Genomic DNA, 19,953 nt, shown 5'->3' on the forward strand with positions numbered 1-19,953 from the left:
ATTCTCACTCCTCTTTCCAGCTGCAGTTGGTGTTGTGCAGGTTTTTTCCCCCTTCTCCTTGCTGGTGTGGGCTCAGCCTTGGCCAGCAGTGAGTCCCTCTTGGGGCCGGCTGGTATTGGCTCCGTCAGACGTTGGGCAACTTTCCAGCAGTTTCTCACAGAAGCCACCCCTGTAGCCCCACCCCTACCGAAACCTTGCCACACAAACCCAATACACAGCTCCACCTGAAGGCTTACAAAAGGTACGGTTCCATGGAGTTACACACCTGCCATACCCTTCTATTCTGAAATACAGCAATGATTGCAGTTTAATATTAGAGATTCCTTGTGAATAAAATTAATGGAGTAGCCACTCTGGGAGAGTTTGGAGACACTAGAGTTCTGTTTGGGGATAAGTTGATCTATCATATGAAAGTTTGTGTTTGAGCGAATGCACATTTACAGACCTGTTTGTGTATTTTTTGACACAGCAGTTGTCCTAAGTCACGTTATTTAGCAACATGTTAGAACATTCGGCATCATATGCCAACTGAGTCATGCTGTCATTTAACACTTATCCTAAAAGTGTTTTCCCTTGTGTTATTTTGTTACTGGATTTACTTCTGGACTTAATTTTTCATTTCTTGTAAGGTGGCATGAGCCTTTCTTTCCCCAAGCAGTTAGCTGTTCCAGGCTGGTTAGATGAAACTTGCTGATTAAGCATTAAATGATTCACTGACACTTTGTTTCTAGAAATTTAAGGTAACTTTTCTAGCTCCTGTAGGGGAATTCTAAAAGTGCTGATTCTAGCAGGCAACAGCCCTTTGCTATCGAGAACTCTGCCTCATTATCTGCCAGAGACTGAGGGGTTCAGATGGGATCCAGCTAAACCAGGTAACCATAGGCAAGTAATGTAATCCCATGGTGTCCTGTTCAGCATTTGACTTGTTTTTTTAATTTTACAGCCTTCATTCCGTCCCTGTCTCATCTTTGTCGTCTTGAAATCCGCTCCATTTTAACGAGTGAACGCCTGCGATCAGACCGATTTATCCGGGAATTGCCATTGCCAGCTTGTCTCCAGGACTACCTTCTCTACTTAGATGTACTGCGAGTCAACGCTATCCCAGAAGCGGAGGATTATCTGGGGCAGAGAGAGGAGGGACCTCCTTCTACCAGTCACTGCACCACTGACAATGCAGAGAGGAGGGACACCTGTAACACCGGTGCTAGGTGATGGTGTTGCCAGTGACTGAGCTCTGTGGCTTCAGATTTTGTAACGGCAATTAGCAGACACTGGAGAAGAACTACTGTAAATAACTGTAGTAATAAGTCTTTTCATGCTGTAGTTTTATACTTTATCTAGAAGTTTGTTAGAAGTTCTATGATTTACTTGTTTGAAAAGTCTGTTGTAGCTTTCTAAGTCTGAACATTTTCTGTTTTTTGAAAGGAAATTCTTAACTTACAGAGTAAAATCAGCTTGTTCAATGAACATAGCTTATATAGTGGTCAAAGTCTATTTGGTCAGACACTGTTAGTAAATGCTTTATTCTAAGTACTGCATATACCAAATGAAATTATCTGGAAGTCAAGGAACACAATATTGTATTATTGTTACGAATTTATGTGTTGATGAGTGATCTTGCTGAACCAGAGACAGGAAAATAATATAAGAAAGGAAATTGTTTGCTGAAGAAACAGTGATTTTCTTTTTCTTTCCTTGGTCATCTATATTTGGCGGAACGTCAGAGTGGAAGGCTGGCTCAGAGCCTGCACCCAGTCCCTCCCCTTGCGTAGCCCATGGGCAAGGCACCAAATGTCCCCACAAGCACACCGACATGACACCACTGTACGAAAATCCCTCCTTCAGTGAAGTGAAAAAGTAACGGCTGTCCCCACAGGGTGGGTGACAGGGCCAGGGCAGGGACACCTTCATGGAAGACAGCTGCATCCCTCGCACTGAGAAAGCCCTCAGTCCTGCAGAGGCAAAGCCAACACTGCTGGGCTTAATGGTAGTAGATGCTGAAGGCGTGGAGGATGTACAGGAAGGTGGTCACGAAGGCGAAGAACTGCATGAGAGGAAGAAGAGCAAAAGATGGGGTGAGTTGGGAGAGTCTAACCCCATCACCTCTTGGTTCTCTCTACCTGGGGAAACCTCCCAGTCTAGAACTCTCTCCAGCCTCAAAGAACAGGCAAAGCCCTCCGGCATTTCCCAGGAGACACCCACACAAGGCTGCCCATGGGCTCCTGGACCCTGAGAAGCCCACGCTGGCTGCACAATGCAACAGAGATGAGGAGCCAGTGTGATGCTGCTGGGCTTGGGATGGCTCTGCTGTGGCTTTAGTATTTGCTCTTGCATCTCCCCAAGGGGAATTGTGAGTGTTCCAGCCCACCTGGGCTTTTCTGGGCCAACTCACCGATGCGGCGCTGTTGAGCTGGTAGTAAAGCGGTGAGTTGGGGCCAAACTCAGAGTTGATGGTTGCGTTGGCTTGCAGGACAGCAGCGCTCATGTACAGAATGGCTGTGGTGCCGTGGTACAAACTGTCCTGCAAAACAGGGGAGCGGTGAGGATCAAAGCCTGCCTACGACCATCCTTCTCTGATTCACCCTGAGGATGAGGTCTATCCTCTGCATGTGCGAGTGCTCAAACAGGACACTAGGATAGGGGCTGGGACCAAACCCTTCTGCCATGCCGAACTCTCCCACACACCCACGCAGTGGCAATGGCGTAGCACAGCTCCCCCCGAGATTTCCAGTCAAGGCAGAAAGAGGAAAGGGCCGATTGTTTGCAGAAGGGCTGGCAGCTGGCCAGCTAACTTATCGCCAGCCACAGTGGTCTTGGGCCCACATTGCTGCTGCCAACATCTGCTGGTGTTGCAGCCCCTCCTTACCAGGACTTTCCAGTTGTCGCTGTTTCTGTGAAAGCCGAAGAGGTAGCTTAAGAGCAGCACCAGGGAGATGAGGCAGGAGCTGAGGGACACGTACATCACCCATCCCTGCAGCAGCGGGGAGGAGACGGAGGTAGCAGCGACGAGGATCCACACCCAGGTCCCGCAGAACTACCAGGGACAAACACAGGCACTTCCGATGAGCACGGGATAGGGAAAGCCCCTTCTTGCCTCCCTCCCAGGCCAGCCCCAGCAGCCGCTGGAAGCCCTGCATCTTTGGGCAGCGTGGACCAGCCTCCCGGAGCATCCCGGCACGACAGCAGCACCGCAAGCTGGCACAAGTTTCCTTGAGCGCTCTTGGGAAGTACTTCGAAATGTTTCTTGCAAAAGGGAAAGGTTTGCTGCTGTTTTTGATGCATGGAAACATCTCACCCTGAGGGCTTTGGTGAAGAAGCCAGAAAATGTGTTTTTATCCGGAAAAGGTCAACAGCCTGCATCAGCCCAGCCCTGCCCACTCATCAATCTCCTGAGCTTGAAATCACAGCAGAAGGAAGTCTCCTCCTGACTCCATGCACCAGCCCAGAGCAAGTCACACACTCTGGATCCACCTGAAATATTTACTGTGCACAAATAGCACGCAGGGTTATCAGGATAAGCTCCACGCCACCCTGTGCCGTTCCAGCTGCAGTGGATGAAACTCCCCCAGATTTGCAGCAGGGAGCTGAGCCCGCTGGCACGGGCAGCTCATGGCAAAGCCCAGCCACAGCGATCGCGCCCATGGAACACGGGTGATGTGGGTCACCAGCGCTGTGTAATGTGTCAAAGTACACCAGCGGTTATCTCGGCCAGTCCCACTGGATGCCCTCTGGACCCATAAGCAATTGAAAGAAGGCTGGAATGTTATACGTTATGATGACACCCAATTGCCTTCAAGCCCTTGGAAAGACTTAATACAGAGAATGAAATTCCCTTGATTTTTCAAGCAATTTCTATGCGATAACTAGAGCTGCTGCTGCCCTGGAGGCACCGGCAGCTCTTCAGCCCACGGCAGCCGGTGACCCTCGCATGGGCTCTGGCATGGAGCTGGAGTGTTTCTTGTCCTCAAGTTGTTCCAAAAAACCCACGTCACGAAAACTACCTTTGTGTGTTCAATATAAGCTAAAAGAAAAGATGTTATTTCCCATTAAAGCTGTCTTCAGGATCGTTTTGGGGGCTATTCACAGATTTTTGGCCCCATTATTTACACGGCAGCCGGTGACCCTCGCATGGGCTCTGGCATGGAGCTGGAGTGTTTCTTGTCCTCAAGTTGTTCCAAAAAACCCACGTCACGAAAACTACCTTTGTGTGTTCAATATAAGCTAAAAGAAAAGATGTTATTTCCCATTAAAGCTGTCTTCAGGATCGTTTTGGGGGCTATTCACAGATTTTTGGCCCCATTATTTACTAGAGCCATTAGTGGGGTCCTGTAACGCAGGAAAGCTCAGCATACTCACTATCTCCGGTAGGATGAACGCGTAGGGGACGGTTTTGAAGACGGCCGGTCCGGAGGGCAAGGGGGGCTGCGTGGAGGCCGCATGGGGACCTGCCGAGGCCATCTCTTCTCAGCTGACGCCACAACTGCTCCGGCTGGGCTCTGCTCGCATTTGCCTGTGCTGCGCCGCTCCCGTGCGGGGTTTTAACTGACACACCCGCAGAGACTTAATCACAGAAACCAGCCCAGGCTGGCACTATGCCGCTTCCTCCAGCTGAAGGAGCCCTCAGCAGCCCTCTGGTTATTGCAGACGGCTTCACACGCCCTGCCACCGACACTAGGATGTGAGAGCAGCGGGACCCTGGCTCCACCACCAGCACATGATCAGTGCAAGGTCTTTTAACGAGAGGGGAAAGAAAAAAAAAAAAAAAATCCTACACATGGGGACAGAAATGTTTCCTGCAATCAGTTTTTGTCCTTGGCACACTTTCAAGCCTGATACATTTTTGCTTCTACTGTTTTTGCCTCCTCCCCTTTCTGTTCAGGTTTCTGCTCCCTGTTCACGTCAGACTCCCCCTACACCCACGGGGCATGTCCAGCCTTCAAAAACTTGCAGCCAAACATTTTTTACAGACAACTCAACACACTGGTAAAAGACGGGAGAGTTTGCATGCCTGCTTGTAAGGGCTTAGAAAGGTCTGAAGGACAACTACCGGGACAGCTTGGATTTCTACCTCCTGCCAGATGCGCTTTGGATTTGACAAGCACCTGCTGTTTCTTCCAGAGGGCTCTGCCTCACCCCATAACTCACTGTAACTGGTGGGATAAAAAGCTGAAGGTGGCATCTCTGCCTCGTGCCCTGGAGAGGACAGAATGAGTCCACCAACTCAGGCAATATGCTAGAGCGGGAGGAGGGTGATACCCTATCCCTCTGTATGTTAGGAGAGCCAAGCGGTGCCCTAGGGACTTGGCTTCTGTGCCAAGCTCTTGCGCAATACGGAGCAAAGATCAAATCTGTGATGTTTCTTACTGTCCAAGCCCCTCCTGGCCTGGGGGGAACTTGTGGCTTGGACTTAAACCCACGTGTGACTTGGGGCCTGCCTGCCTCATCGGACATGGTGGCAACGTACCCAGCACCATGCAGAAAGCATCCGGACACTCCAGCACAACAGAGAAATCGGATTAATAACTTCCCGCCGGGAGTGGGCAGCACATGCAGCCTGTGGTTACAAACTGCTCAGGGAAAGGAAGCTTTTAACATCCCGGTCCACCTGAGGAATACCCCACAGCTCGTTAGCCTGGCCTGCAAAGTCAGCAGGGAGGGAGCTACCATATGGCATAGCCGTGCACAGGGGAAATGCGGTGTGCCCTGAATGCTCACCAGCTTTTATTTGTATTAGGTGGGTCAAGCACATTCCTATGAATAACCCAATGTTTTCCTGAGTGGGAAAGAAAAAACAGTAAAACAAATACAGAGCAACCTGCTGGCCACGAGATGATTTTTTTCCTTAACCTGGCTGACCTTGCTCAGCAGCATTCTTAAGGATCATTGCCATTTTTCTTGCCTTACCAGTTACCATTCTACTGGGGTAGTGTGACAAAGAGTCTTTTGTTCACCCTGATTAAAACAAAACTGGAAATTAATTGGAAGCTGCATGAGAGGAAAAAAGTGCCACCTCAGTATTTGCTCAGCTTAGGCAAAATACGACACTCGATGGGGCTACAACAGGTGCATGTAGTAACAGACAACCATAGCCTTGTCTGACATTGCAGACTCAAAAATTTAAAATACAATTTCCATTAGTTAAACTGATAAAATAACTTTAGTCTCTCTCAAAATGTTAAATGTTAAAATATTCATTACAATTCAGATAGTACACAGTTTCTCTTTGGTAAGAATTTATTTATATTGGTACCCCATTCTTATATACCCTGAATTGTTCTTCTGTAATCCATTCATACTCCAGGATTGTTTTTCCCCACTTCTCCTAAGAAATCGTAAGCCAGCTCCGAGATATCAAAGGCTTTGTGAGTGTTTTCTGATGACAGCAGATACTGAAGTGCACCATCATTCTCTTGGCTCTTTTTCAAAAAGTCAGCAATCACCTTCCAGCGAGATGCTTCAGACTCTTCCTCAGCCCACTTGTAGTCAGGGAGGAAAGTGGACTGGAGGAGAGGGAAGACAGAGTCGTGGTACACCAGGACAAACAGAGACTTCAGAAATTCTTGATCTCGCTGCAGAGAAGAGTATTTGAAAATACTTCAGTGCAAATACGTGGTGTTGCTAAGCACTTCTCCAAGAAGTATTGTATACGGGGGAAAAAAACCAAAACAACAAAACAAACAAGGAAACATTCAACTAACCCCCAGTTCCCAGGATAACAACGGGAAGAGATCCGACCTTCCTAAACAAACATCAGTTACCTCAGATGAGCCTCAAACTCACCACCGAGAACTACGCTATATAAACTGTAGATTGACACATCTACTCTCCAACCCACTTACTTTTCCAGACGCCAAAGAGCAGCAATACGCAGCAAAACCCTGCCAGTGTTAGCACAAAATGGCAGTCTGTACAAAGGTCACTGAGAGCCCTGTGCTCATGGGGTATTTATATTTCTTCCTAAAAAGATCAGCATGTGACAACTGTTCCCCACAGCCTCTGCAGGTACAGTCTGAGACCGTTTGCCGTGGCCGCCAGGGAAGTGCCACATCCTCCCCACCTTGGAAGCCCAAACTCCACTCGTTTCTCTACTGCCCTAGGTGGAGAGCTGCAACAATCCCACGCTCTGCACAGCACACGGCTCTTAGCAGAAGGCAAGGCCACACCGTAAGTCCTGTTATTTCACAGTTTTGACAGGCCATTCTGTATGTGGAAAAGATTATGCCCTCCCCTGTAAAGACCAGTTTGCAAAAACCCAGAGATGAAGAATCAGCCTGGTCAATTATCAAACACTGACAGACATCGACCACTTTAACTAGACAAGATTCGTGTGCCTCATTTTCCACACGCACACTAGAAAAACCCCTTCATGCAAGAAGGACACACATAAAGCACAGCCTCCTGGAAAACTCATTGACCACTGAGACTCTTCCAGAAACGTGAGCACTATGACTGGCATTGAACAGTTCATGTCTCAGCAGGAGATTTAGCAGCTCAGCATCATAGAACTATGCAAGAAGGAGCTAAGAATTCACCAGGCAGCAATCCTGCCGTGGGAGTGGCACAAGATAAATCAGGTAAAACTGGATGGTTCTGGGATACTGAGGAGTTACTAATTCTTTGAGCAGATCAGCTTTCATTTTGGATGAATGGCCTTGAAAAAGCAATTCTGACTCAACAGCATTTTGTTTTGTTTGCGTAAACGGGGAGCTCTCCTGGTGTATCTATTCAGTAGCATTCACAATGAATGAAACATCCTGCTGCTGCTCCCAAGAAGTTATCTACAGCTTCTCTTTGTCCAGAGGATAGGAGGTAGGACAAGGTACGGGTAAGCCTGGTGACATGGCCAATTGAGTTCTTCTCCAGCTGTCTACAGGCCAAAATGGGAGATTACAACTGTCTGAGGTAGGGAGATTTGCAGAATTTGGGTGCCTTTTTCCAGGTAGACTGTGGGAGGACTGGAGCTCAGAGGTGGGAGAAGGAAGGATTATTTTTGTGGACATACACAGCCCCTTTTGTACCAGTGGAAAGCTTTTTCCGGTCAAGTATTGGAAGCACACCATGAAAGGGAGGCACGCTTTGGCTATGAACCTGTTAATAGCTTCCCCATGAACAACCATATACAAACACAGAGACAAAAAGTTGCAAGTTAATTTCATTTCCCTTCTTCTCCTAGTTTACTGTTATAAATATGGGTAAGAAATGTTAAGAACTGCATTTAGCATATCTGCATTTTCTAAACAAATGTATGGTGAGAGGAAAATTTACCTAGCAATAACACTGACAAAAAGCTTGTAGTCTGAATTAGATTGAATGCATGTCAAAGAAAAACCTGTCATCTGTTACCTTCTCAGATCTCTTCAGCGTTCTTTCTCTATCTGCCCAAGCGCTCTAAAATCAAATAAAAGGTAAAATTAGACTGAGATTGTGGAGATCTAAAGCAAATCCATTTTTAGCTGCAAAAAATCTCTCTCACTGGAATCCCACAGTCGTTTAAGCTCCTGTTGCAGTCCTGCTTTCCTCACACTCCCCATTCCTCCTTTGTGCCAGTTTAGTTGATTTAAGCAAACAGCCATTCTACCAAATTTTACAGATGAGAGAATTTGGAGATTTGAAACTATCAGAGCCATATAAATGAAATCAAGAGGATCCAATTTTCAGAAAAATCAGTCACAACTGAGGTTGATCTTTTTTTCCACCCTACAAGCATGGAGAAATACAGCTCAGCCCCAAAGACTGACAGCTTCTACCAGTAGTGTCCTTTGGGCAGAAACAGCTCTGCTGTTCTTGCCTGGTGGTAGGACACCTGCGAGGGACCGCAGTGTAAATATGGTGAGCGCTGTCCCAGAAGCTAATTCAGCTCCTGCCTGTCATGAAAGCAGGGCTGTCCTAGCAGCCAGCCAGCCAGCCAGCCAGCTAATCCACCTGAGCGCTCTCTTGCTGTGCCTACACAGCCAGCTGTGCTCAAACTAGCCCGTTCGTGTCTTTGCATCCCTTCTGATGTACTCAAGAGTTCTCTTGCAGTTTTGAAGGCGCTAAGACATGAGAGATCTGCACGTACTGGAAACAATTATAATCCTTTTCTGTTGTTTGGCTTTTCTATCTATGTTTTCACAGGATAAAAGAAAGCTCAAAGTTTGCAAACTCTCTGGAAATCCTGACACATCAGATGTAATTGAACGCTACGTAGGTAACATACCCGAAGTGCATCCAGGAGGTCTGGTTGATCCATGAGTTGAGGAAAAGTTGCTAAAATAGGATTACAGATTAAATCTGAAACAGAAAACACACACGTTGAAGGCTAAGGAAGAAACAGGATGGTTTTCAAGGTATCAACACATCAAGGTATTCAGCACATCCCCCCCCCTCAGATTATTTCAAAGGGAAAATTAGCTGTAATAGTACTCCAGAGCAGCAGGGAAGGTAGAAGAGCTCTCTAACAACTCCATGCTCTGACTGTAGCAAACTCTCAACTGCTGAGAACCAGTTAACCTGAGAGAGGAGACACATAAAAAAAACACTGCTGGTTTATTAGGAGAAGTCAGCAAGCAAGAGACCTTACTGATTTAGCCTAAGGGTAGATTGAGATGTTTTTCCTTATTTCTGCACCTGTCTTTTTTATAAACATCTAAAATTGTGCAGCTTGATTTGGATGTTATGAATAAACACACTTTCATTGTCCCTTCATCTGGCATGTGTTGTGTGAAAGTTTAAAAAAAACAGGTAACAAGTGGCGTAGTAAATTTACCAAACGGGGCACATCATCAAACTGCGTAGGTCTCCTGTGTGCCTTTCACGTTAGCTACTGCGTAATCACTGGGTCTCCTGTTTGAGCTGGACACGCCAATGTTATCAAAATCAGGCAGGACAGAGCTGCCTCCCCATGACTGGCAGGAATCAAAGCTCTCCGTTACAAAGCACAGCAAATCTTGAGCCCGAGTGGTGCAGTGGGCCTGTCATTATTTTAGTTAATGAGACTCTGGATAAGATTACAAGAGTGCTACAAGTGACATATAACAGAATTTTGGTTGAAGTGTTTTCCTTCCTTTGTGATTTTAAATATTTAAGGTACACTGTTGTTTCTTCATGTTTTGAAGTTGATGGAAAGTTTAGTAAACACTAACCATTTACTAATAGCAAACATTTCAGGGAAGCAAGCCAGAACTGCTTACTTTTGTGAAATATAACAGGTACTTTAATTTGCTTATTTCTAAAGTGAGGGTTGATTTTGAAATAAGAGAAATCTTCTTTTGTTACACCAGAAAAAAGTAGAAAATGCCTGCCAGAACAACTTCCGAAATGCTTGGGTAAAGCCTTTAAATCATTTCAAATGAAGCTGGAGTCCAAATGGATGCAATTTAACTCCAGGAGAGGTCATCAGCCTGTTCTATTGTCCTACATTATAAAGATCAGATCAAGTAAGTAGGACAGTTCTCAACTGGCCTTTAAAACCAAAGCATTTTAGTTTCTCTGTGACAAATTTATTAAATAAAACATTAATTTATGAAAGGGTCTGACTTTCAGATACTGAAATTGATATACGCAGAATGTATATTAAAGTTTAAGAAAATCAGGAAGGGAGTTAAGTTCTGAGCACCTTTGGAAGATGAACCTGTAATTCAGATGCCTAAGTATGGTTAAAGATTTTAAGTTAAAAATATTAGTAAGTGCACAAGCAAATTTATTTGCCATAGGAACAGACGATACATAATTCAGCCTGGAGAAGAGACGGGAGAAAACTCAAGAAAATCACTTTGCAGTACCAGTACAAATTCACCTGTAGTACAGTAAAGAAATGTAATTTTTCTGTATTTCAAATTGATTTTAAAATAGAAAAGCCCGTAAACTGTTACAGTTCTGTTGAAGGAAAGATGTGGAAAGGATAAGATACGGAGTTGCAAAATCCTAGCAAGATACTGAGTTCTAAAACCAGAACTCTTCCACTTCTGTCTCTCCCTGCTGCATTAGACAATAAGTAAATAATAATTAACAAAAAAATAAAGAGGATGACTTAGCCTCAATGACAAAAACCACCTGCCTAATCTCTTCTAAAACTCGAAGAACACACAAACACTAGAAATGAATGAGTAAACCTGTGTGCATGTCTAATCTCTCATTGCATGGGTGATGAAAAGGAAACATTTATCTTCCAAATAATGCTTTACCTTTATTTGCTTTTTATTTACTTTTATTTGTTTATTTATAAATAACCCTTTACATAGCCACATAGGCTTTTTTTTAAATGAGAATTTCATTCATACTTCATAGAAAACAAAACTATTCTTGTGGGTTTTGCATTCTGCCATGCGAACTGATGTCAAACAGGGCAACACATGAGATGAGAGCTGAAATACTGCTAATTTGAAATGCCAACACACTGAGTGGTGGTATTCACAGCAAGAGACTGTTCTCTTTTATCAACAGGGACAACAGCTTTCTATTTATCCCCACAACACCTGCAGACTGAAAGTTAAAACACTGAAGTCCTCTACACAGGGAGGACGACTTCCTCACCTTGTGAGATGGTCAATCAATGACAGCACTACCAGGGAACAAAATTCTATGAGTACCCTGCATCAGTGAGAGTTGTTCCTGCAGACCCCTGCTTTCCCTCACAAAACAGAGACTCTGGGGAATGTAATTCTTCTGCAATTCTAAAACTCTCCCACACACTCTCCGTTACCGAGTTCTTTTCCACAACAACAATTCTTACCTGTGCTTTGCATGCTTATTCTGTCTCTCAGGAGCGCATCACCAAGTATTTGTCGATAAAATACCAAGAGATGGATGGAGCACATACTGCCAATTAATGTTTCTGGTAGTAAACTATTGGGAAAATAAAGAACATGCAGTTGAGATTTTTATTGAAAACTGCTCCTGTGAAGTACTGTTCAGCAAAACTTCAGGGTAATGACAGCTTCACAGAGATTATTAGCTCGTATTGGCATCTCCATGAATCTGTCACAACTTATGAAGGCATACATTGATCCAGCTACAAAAGCCAGACTCCTACCTTTGCAGTTTTCAATCTTATCTAAACTTAAAAGACTTTTTGCTTGTTTTCAACAAAATAGCCCTAAGCATCAAACAGAGATCAAGTACAATATGCAGGTGACACGACCCTCAGATTTTTCCATAGTCAGTGTTCCAGGGCAAGGGAACACTGTAGATCTCTAGAACCATTCTGGGCTATCTGAAATACTTTTCCATTTTATAGCAGCAGATGTGAATACTTACTTCAGGATGTCTTTTGACTGTGCACTTAATGACCTCAGTTTCACTAGAAGCACAGGCTGTTTCTTGAGTGTTATAAACTGATGAAAAACACCACTGCCTGCTTAAGAAATAAATACCGGATATGAAACCAGTCATTTTGAAAGAACATTAAGAATTATATTACAAGAATGGGCATTTAAATTTGGCAAGAGATGTTTTCCTAAAACTGTAATGGTTTAAGGATGGTCTAAAAACCAGGAGGAATTGAATGTCTGAAAATATCAGCTGTATCAACATTTGGTCTAACATAAGCTATTACCTCTCTCAAGTACGGTGGATTCATAATACGTATGGAGGAATGTGGAGGTAAGTGTCCCCACCCAAAAGGCAAAGGCCTTCTGTAGCTTGCAGCATGTGTCACTGGCAAATGAATATTGTCACAGCTTCCAGAGGAAAGCCGTGGTCTATTGTCTGAACCAACTCTTAGTGAAACTCTGTTCAGCCCCACAGGGAAGAACCAGTACAAATGTTCTGTAGCATATTTATGCACATGTGGAACTTGTGCGTAAGTGATGTGGGACTGATGACATGGGGCTTGGAAACTCTTTAGACCAGTGTAATTGCTGAGCCTGTACCATCCATCACCCCATAGCCAAGAACTATTAAGTGCAGTTAAAGAAATGATTGAATACATTTCTCAGAACTAACCCTTCAACCTGCAAACACTGGAAATTACAGAAACATCAGCACGGGCAGATAGGTCTGAATCCCACCAGCTCTAACAATCAACTGCCCTAGGCAAAATGAGAACACACAAAACAAAACCGGGCTGTGATGACTGCATGCTAACGGGAGATAATGACAGCATATTGTAAAATAGGTACAGCATTTGTGGTATCGTTCCATTTATATAATGTTTAGGAGAAACACACCTCTTCTTGATATTGATGGGTCAACCTCAACGCCTCTCTCATAGGGAGTACCACCATTTAATAGCAGCTCATACATCCTGCGAAAAAAGAGCAGCATAGTTAAAATAAAAAGACGTAAGGATATGCGAGAACAGCACAATTGCTTTCTGAGAAGCAAAGAAACCTGCTATCTCAAATAAAAAACTGACATGGTGTTTGATGTTATGACTAGTATTTTATATGAAACAACTACACCTGATTAAGCAACTAAACCTCAAATGATAAATTTGAAACTTGTATTATATTAGGAAGCTAGTTAATTATTTTAAAACAAATTAGCAACGTTGATTCTTTTCCACACAACCCAAATATTTTTCTTCTATGAAATTTAGCAATTGTTTCACTAAAATGTTTTTGACAAGTCATCGCTTATGTAGCAAATTTTAGATACAGAAGATTTAAAATGTTGAAGAGTAATGTAATCCCAATTCTGTCAACAGTAAGTCACTGTTGAAGCAAGCATGCAATTTCACTCTGTGCATACCACATTTAACTTAATGAAATAGAAAAACAATATTAGAGATCAGATTTAGGAGAGATTTAGAGACTGTACAGAACAGTAGAGGTCTCCCGTGGGTATTTTTTTTTGCCCTGTGATCCAAATATATTCAGAATGCACATATATATCTATATAGATATTTGGTGAAAACCCAGTATTGCGAGTCTGATCTACAGTGAATCATTTCTGTAAATTAACAGAAAGCTTTCCTATATTAAATAAAATAGAAATATGTATATTTTATTTTCTTTTAGGACTGTTGGACCCATCAACTAATCATAAATCAGCTGCAAAATGTAAGCTCGTTCACAGTCTCCAAATGAATGGTAAGAGATTCATTCAAAACAACTCTTACCTGCTTCAAAGACTTAGAAACCAATCTCCTAATTTTTAAATCGCAAAGGGACGTGCAGCAAAGTGTACATAAAGAAGAGGCCAGAATCAAAAAGAACATTGTCACCTTCGATTTAGGTAATGATTCTATTTTATATAAACAGAACTCTGAATAACTCCCAATTAACTCGGACATTTCCATAGTTTTAAAATTCCACTGAAGAATATTTTTAAACACATACTAACTTGCAACATCGCAAACCTGAATGTTGGGTCCAGGGCACGCTTTTCCCATACAAACTTAGTAGAACATACGCTGGCTGCAGAAGCAGGACCAGCATTAGTCTGGATTACACCTGCCCCTATCAGTGTGTAAGTACGAAATACAAACTTTACCCCTAGCCTAAAATATATGGATATACATACATTTGGGGGGGCGGGGGGGGAGAGAGAGAGAGAGAGACGAGGAAAACATAATAAACTTGCTTGGAAGGAACAGGCATTCCATTAGAAGTAAAAAGCTTCAGAAACGCCCAGCCACAGCTTAGCTCTCCTCTTTCACCTGTTGACTAGAAAAAAAGAGAAACATAAATAATTTGAGCAGCTAAAGCAGAACGAGTAACTGAACCACAAACAATTATTTACAATAATCACATAAAAATGGTAAAAACGGGAAAAGGCCCAGATTTGTGGTAAGCAAACTGACTATGTCACGTTCACAGCTGTTTGAAGATGTTTACCAAACAGGACACACAGTTATGCTGAAGTTGATCCTCCATGAAGATATTTAAGAGATGAGGATTTATAAAGCCAAGAAATACACATTTAAGGGAAACCTAACTACAGCAAGCTCCTGAAAAAGAAGAAATGCACAGATACAAAAGGTAAAAACCCCCAAACCTGCACTGATGCTCTAAAGAATGCAGGACAGAAAGAAGGAGGGAAAAAACTTCACCCAGAGGATTTACCCATCTGATTCCAGAGTCAACAGTTTCCAAGCCAGTGACCCGGTGCATCGGAAGGCTTTATTCATAGTACCAGAGACAGTGCCTGGGAAAGGGAGTGGATCCTGTGTGCCAGCCCATCTGTTTCCAAACCCCAAAGGCACTGGTAACAGGTAGGAACTTGTAAACACTTCAGCTTTCATTTTAACTTACTTCATAAACAGAAGCAGACACTTTTGCATAATCTTGACTCCTCAAATGAGCATGAAGAGGGCTGTTACACCCCATTAGGTCTCTCTGAACCATCATTTACCAACATGCTCTTCATCACCAGGACTTACATAGCCCAGTTCCCTACAGACGTACGCTCTACTCATCTCCCTGCACAACAGGTCTGCCTCCCCACCACACTATCGGCATGTCTCTCCTCCACATCTCCACAGCCACTGCACGCTTGCACCCTAAGCTCATCCAGGTGTTAGTGAAAGAAAATACAGCAATAGTCGTCTTTGCAACTTTATCGATCTTTTCGGAATTCTGTTGCCCACTATTTAATACCCTGCTTGCTAACCATTGTGGTTACTCCGCTTTTCATCTTTCACCCATGATTGACTTGATTGCCAAGATTTACCTGAGGAAGATTGCAACCATAATGAAAATGCAAGTGTTCAGAAAGGGGCAGCAAGACTTGAGTCAGTCTTGTTGACAAAATGGCTGAGATCTTTCAGAACAGTGACCTGTTCCAAAAAGCCACTGTATCCTCCAAATATTAGTGTTTCTTATGCTTCTGCATGCATCTGCTTTCTGCAACAGTAGTTCTTATGGGCTTTACTATCTATTGTGTTACTACCCGTTGTACTTTTCAGAAGCACATCCTAGGTGGATAGGATATACCTGTATCAATTGCAGCTAGAAACCACTGTCCATACTATTTAAACAGTTAACATTTTAATTTCCAAACTATATAGCACAGTAGTCTGAAACAAATCATAAAGATAGAAAAACAACACAGGAGCGAAGAGAGAATTTGCAATCACATTACGAGAGATATTTGGCAGACTAACAGAGCTTGTTTCAGTGTCAGTAAAGATACATTCATGTCCACTAGTCAGAAAGTCTTTTATTCTCTAAACAGTGACTAGAACTAAAAGTTCCAAAACGCAACATCTCTCTGCTCCCTCCCAGAAGCCAAAAGGAAGACAATCTCATAGTAAGCTAGGAAAAGTTCCACGAAATTTCCATTTGGATCTTACAGTTTGCTGCTGGGATACTGCAGCTTACCATCAAATATGGGACAACTGGTTCATTTTATAAACCTGTGCTTGGAACGATGTATACTGCAACTCTACACACTTACATTGCGAATATAAGTGATGCCAAGTTCAAATAATATACCAATGTCTGAAGAGAGAGAGTTGGACCTGACAAAACAGTCACCATCAAGCAAGCTGGGTAAAATGCCCATTACCTAATACAGAGAGAGGAGGGGGGGGAAGAAAAAAGAGAAGTGAGTGTACGTATTAAAAAAACACACTGATTTTTAAAGACTAAACACATCACTCGTTCACATAAGATCTCAGACCCATTGCATATAGAAGAAAATTATGAGAATCAATTTCAGTTGAAAACTTGCTCCCTTTATTCTTTATCTTGCCATGAAACACAGCTATGCTACCAAGGCACTTTTTTATGTGTGATGACAAGCTATTAAAGAACTTTAGATGTCAAAAACCACTTAATTTCCTCCAAGAATGCAGCAACAACTGGAGTAAAACGTAACAGTGCTGCTGTGTTGTGTACTGAGTGTGGCCCTGCATGGCACCTGAAACATGGGACAAAGCATGTGCTCTTTTTTTTAATGAAATCAAAGCCAAAGCTCACATGCAAAGTGAACACCATATAGCATGCGCCTGAGTAATTCAAAGTTAACCAGTGCCACCAGCTAGGTCATTAGTCCCTCCTGCTACTTTTCCTTCCTCCCAATTCTTTTCTCCAAAGTATTTTTGCTAAAACACTTGGTTAAGTTTGAATTCATGCACTTCAATAAGTCTTTTCTCTTCTGCATGTCCATTTTGGTTGCAGTATGTTTCATTTCAACATGAATACCAGAAGTAATAGACGTCACTAAATGAGATGCTGTAAATAGATAGTTACTGGCTATGTCACTCCCTGAGTGAGATACCTACCCTTGGAGAAAAGGTCCATGTTTGAGGATTTTTAGGTTGCCACGTAGCTCTCACTGTGTGGATGTTACTCAGCACCTAAAGCATGATAGTGGTGAAAAAACCTAAGACAAGTTTTTCCAAAAAGCTACACAGCTTTAAGAAAATGCAGTATTATCCCAGATTGATCCAACACGGCACAGAACAAAGATAAAATTACGCTTCAACTTTATCAGATGGTTTCAGTTTAAAGGACTACAGAGGAAGTTTCCTCTGAAGGCACAGAGCACTTTCCAACCATTCTTGCTTCATATACACCAGTGATCGTCCCTGTGCCCCCAAGAGCATTCAGTGCAGCTGAAAGAAAACCGCTAATCATCAGTGTTAGCTTCTGTTATAAAAAGCTGCTCTACGCATATACACAACGGAACAGAGAGGATCAAGGGCAGGTGGGGGAATCTGAATGTGACCCTGACCCAGCTATTACCAGGCCCATCACAGGAGAGAGATCAGCCCAGAAAACACTCATCTCCACAAACATAAAGGAGCAAAAAGGCACAATGGCAGCTGGTGGAACCGAAATTATGGACTCGGAGAAATGGAGCTCCTGCCCCAGTCCCTCCCCGGGGCTGCCCAGGACAGCCCTCAGCCCCAGGGGCCGGGTGTGACTCCCATCACGATGAGTCAACAGGAGCGGCTCGCCGGATCACTGAAAGCGGTTATATAGGGGTATGAGACACAGGCGTGCAGGGGAAGGGCATTTTGGGACGGCACGTGATGTGCTACCAGAGGTTCAGGGGAGAAACCAAAGGCAGAAAAAGGGAGGGAACAAGGTGCTTTGTGGAGTTAACAAAGGTGGGAAAACAGAGGGATAAGTATGCATGTCTGGCCATGCCCAGCACCTGACCAATGCAGTCTGTCCTGTTTTCTCATTAAACTCCATTTAGAGCTATTTTTCTGGGTGAATGGGCTCTCTATTCTGAATGCATGTGTGTGTGTACATCTAGGTGCCAGCAACTGGCCAGACCACAGGTCACAGGGGGCCTACCTGTCTGCGGTGACGGCAAGTGAGAGAGTGAGGGTATGTATGTATGTCAGCGTGTGATCACAGGCGAGCATCAAGCCAGATTAATCAGAGAGTAAATTAAGCGGCTTGGGAGGCAGATTGTGTGTGTGTGTGCCTGTGTCTCTCTCCAAGTGAGACAACTGGAGGAGCTAGCTACCAGAGGAACCAGAGCGCAAAAGATCCTGAAAGAGTCACACCTCATCAAGAGCCAAACAACTTACCCGATTGCCATCGAATAGGCAGAGTCGAACATGTCTACTGAGAGCCTGTATGCTGACTCCCGGGAGAGGAATCATTTTACAGCTACATAAAGTTACAATCAGGGATACTCGAGTTGGTCTAGGGTAGATCTGAAACACAGACAACAGAAGAAGGATTAAATCTACAGGCTCCTCCTGCACGTGGTACCTGTTTGTATTTATTTACTGAGATGATCAAGTGTAGTGTTCACTAGACTGGATTCTTCTAACCACAGAGCTTGTGTAGTATTAATGGCAGCAGCAAGATTTCTTCATAAGCCTTTAGCTCTTTTCTAAGGAAAATACTACAAATATTTTACTGTGACACATAGAAGGTCCTATCAAAGTTTGAGAAGAAAGAAATATTCTAAAAATAGTGCAAATTAAGACATAATCATTAGCCAAAACAAAAGAAGACAAATTACATTTGTGATTTCACAGTGCCTAGCAGAAGTTCGTGGTTTAAAAATTTAGACTAGTCACCCATGCAGATCTGCTTCATCCCAGCCAGGGAAGCACAAACTTAAGATGAAACATGACTCTTAAAAGATATTCAACGTGACAATTTGTACCAATTTTTTGCCTATTAGAGAGCAGGATGTGATAACATCTACTAAGGAGTCTGGATTGACATCAAAATCTATCATCTGTTTCACAGCACTATTTACCCACCGATATGAAATACTGCTAGCAATTCACATCCAGAGATCCTCTCGCTTCTCTCAAACCAAAAGCATCATAGCTTTCTTACCAGTAATACTCACAGTATTTTTTTCAGAGTTCCACACCAAGTCTTTGAAAGCCAACTGTGATGGAGTAAGTTCAGGCTGCAAAAAGTAACTTGCTCGAAACTGATTGCCTACAACAAGAGTAATTTTAAAAATTCTTAAACTTTTTTGTGATCTTTATTGCCACAAAATGAATGACACCCAAAATTCAGATGTGGTTAAAGGCTATTTGAATATTTGACTGGTCCAAACAAAACTATGGAGGTATCTTCTACAAGCACCCCTTTAAAAAGGGTACTTTCACTATTTGTAAATGTTCTGCAGTATTTCATTCCAGAAGCACAGTAATTTAATTAACAAAAATAGCTATTGGTTTCAAAGAGTTTTAGACAAAAAGACTAACAAAACATGAGATGTGTAATACATTTGGTGAAGAGACTCTAAAAGATCTCCAAGAAAAATATTTTAAAAATAAAAATCATCATTTTCTGCCATGTCAACAGGAATTATCTTCCTAAGAGGAAAATCTTTGAAATCATTAGATTTGTCATTGCCTCTGTGTGGCCAGGATTTCACACAGATAAACTAAAACTTAATTGAAGAAGAAAAAAGTCTTTTATACATTATTTGATGGGTTAAATACAGCCTGTACAGATTACCCAATTATAATTAAGCAATACTGATTTTAGTCCCATAGGCTAGTAACCAGGGTGAGAAACCCACCACAGACACTTGAGAATCCTGCACTGCAATTATGATAGGAAAACCTTACCTTCCTCTAAAAGCTGGGAAAGAGGG

General features: G+C 43.1%; 2 protein-coding genes across 2 annotated transcripts in view; both read right to left on the reverse strand.

Moving 5' to 3' along the window:
- Positions 1–1,981: 1,981 nt before the first annotated feature.
- On the reverse strand, positions 1,982–4,482 carry MALL (mal, T-cell differentiation protein-like). Its single transcript, XM_009708973.1, has 4 exons — positions 4,357–4,482; positions 2,867–3,034; positions 2,393–2,521; positions 1,982–2,044 (listed from the first exon to the last, which is right to left on the reverse strand). The coding sequence occupies exons 1-4, from the start codon at positions 4,456–4,458 to the stop codon at positions 1,982–1,984; spliced, it is 462 nt and encodes a 153-aa protein (XP_009707275.1). The 5' UTR covers positions 4,459–4,482.
- Positions 4,483–6,290: 1,808 nt separating this feature from the next.
- NPHP1 (nephronophthisis 1 (juvenile)) overlaps positions 6,291–19,953 on the reverse strand; it is a 17,344-nt gene continuing 3,681 nt past the window's right edge. The window contains exons 7-18 of the mRNA XM_009708974.1: positions 19,928–19,953; positions 19,192–19,286; positions 18,410–18,538; positions 17,147–17,221; positions 16,318–16,428; positions 14,503–14,585; positions 13,146–13,222; positions 12,235–12,331; positions 11,711–11,823; positions 9,197–9,270; positions 8,344–8,388; positions 6,291–6,569 (exon numbers count right to left, since the gene is read on the reverse strand). The exon at positions 19,928–19,953 is cut by the window's right edge and continues 56 nt beyond it. Coding sequence (XP_009707276.1) covers positions 6,291–6,569; positions 8,344–8,388; positions 9,197–9,270; positions 11,711–11,823; positions 12,235–12,331; positions 13,146–13,222; positions 14,503–14,585; positions 16,318–16,428; positions 17,147–17,221; positions 18,410–18,538; positions 19,192–19,286; positions 19,928–19,953 — 1,204 coding nt within the window. The remainder of the gene's footprint in view (positions 6,570–8,343; positions 8,389–9,196; positions 9,271–11,710; positions 11,824–12,234; positions 12,332–13,145; positions 13,223–14,502; positions 14,586–16,317; positions 16,429–17,146; positions 17,222–18,409; positions 18,539–19,191; positions 19,287–19,927) is intronic.

Source organism: Cariama cristata, unplaced genomic scaffold (assembly GCF_000690535.1).
Source record: "Cariama cristata isolate BGI_N322 unplaced genomic scaffold, ASM69053v1 scaffold15051, whole genome shotgun sequence".
Taxonomy (NCBI): Eukaryota; Metazoa; Chordata; class Aves; order Cariamiformes; family Cariamidae; genus Cariama; species Cariama cristata.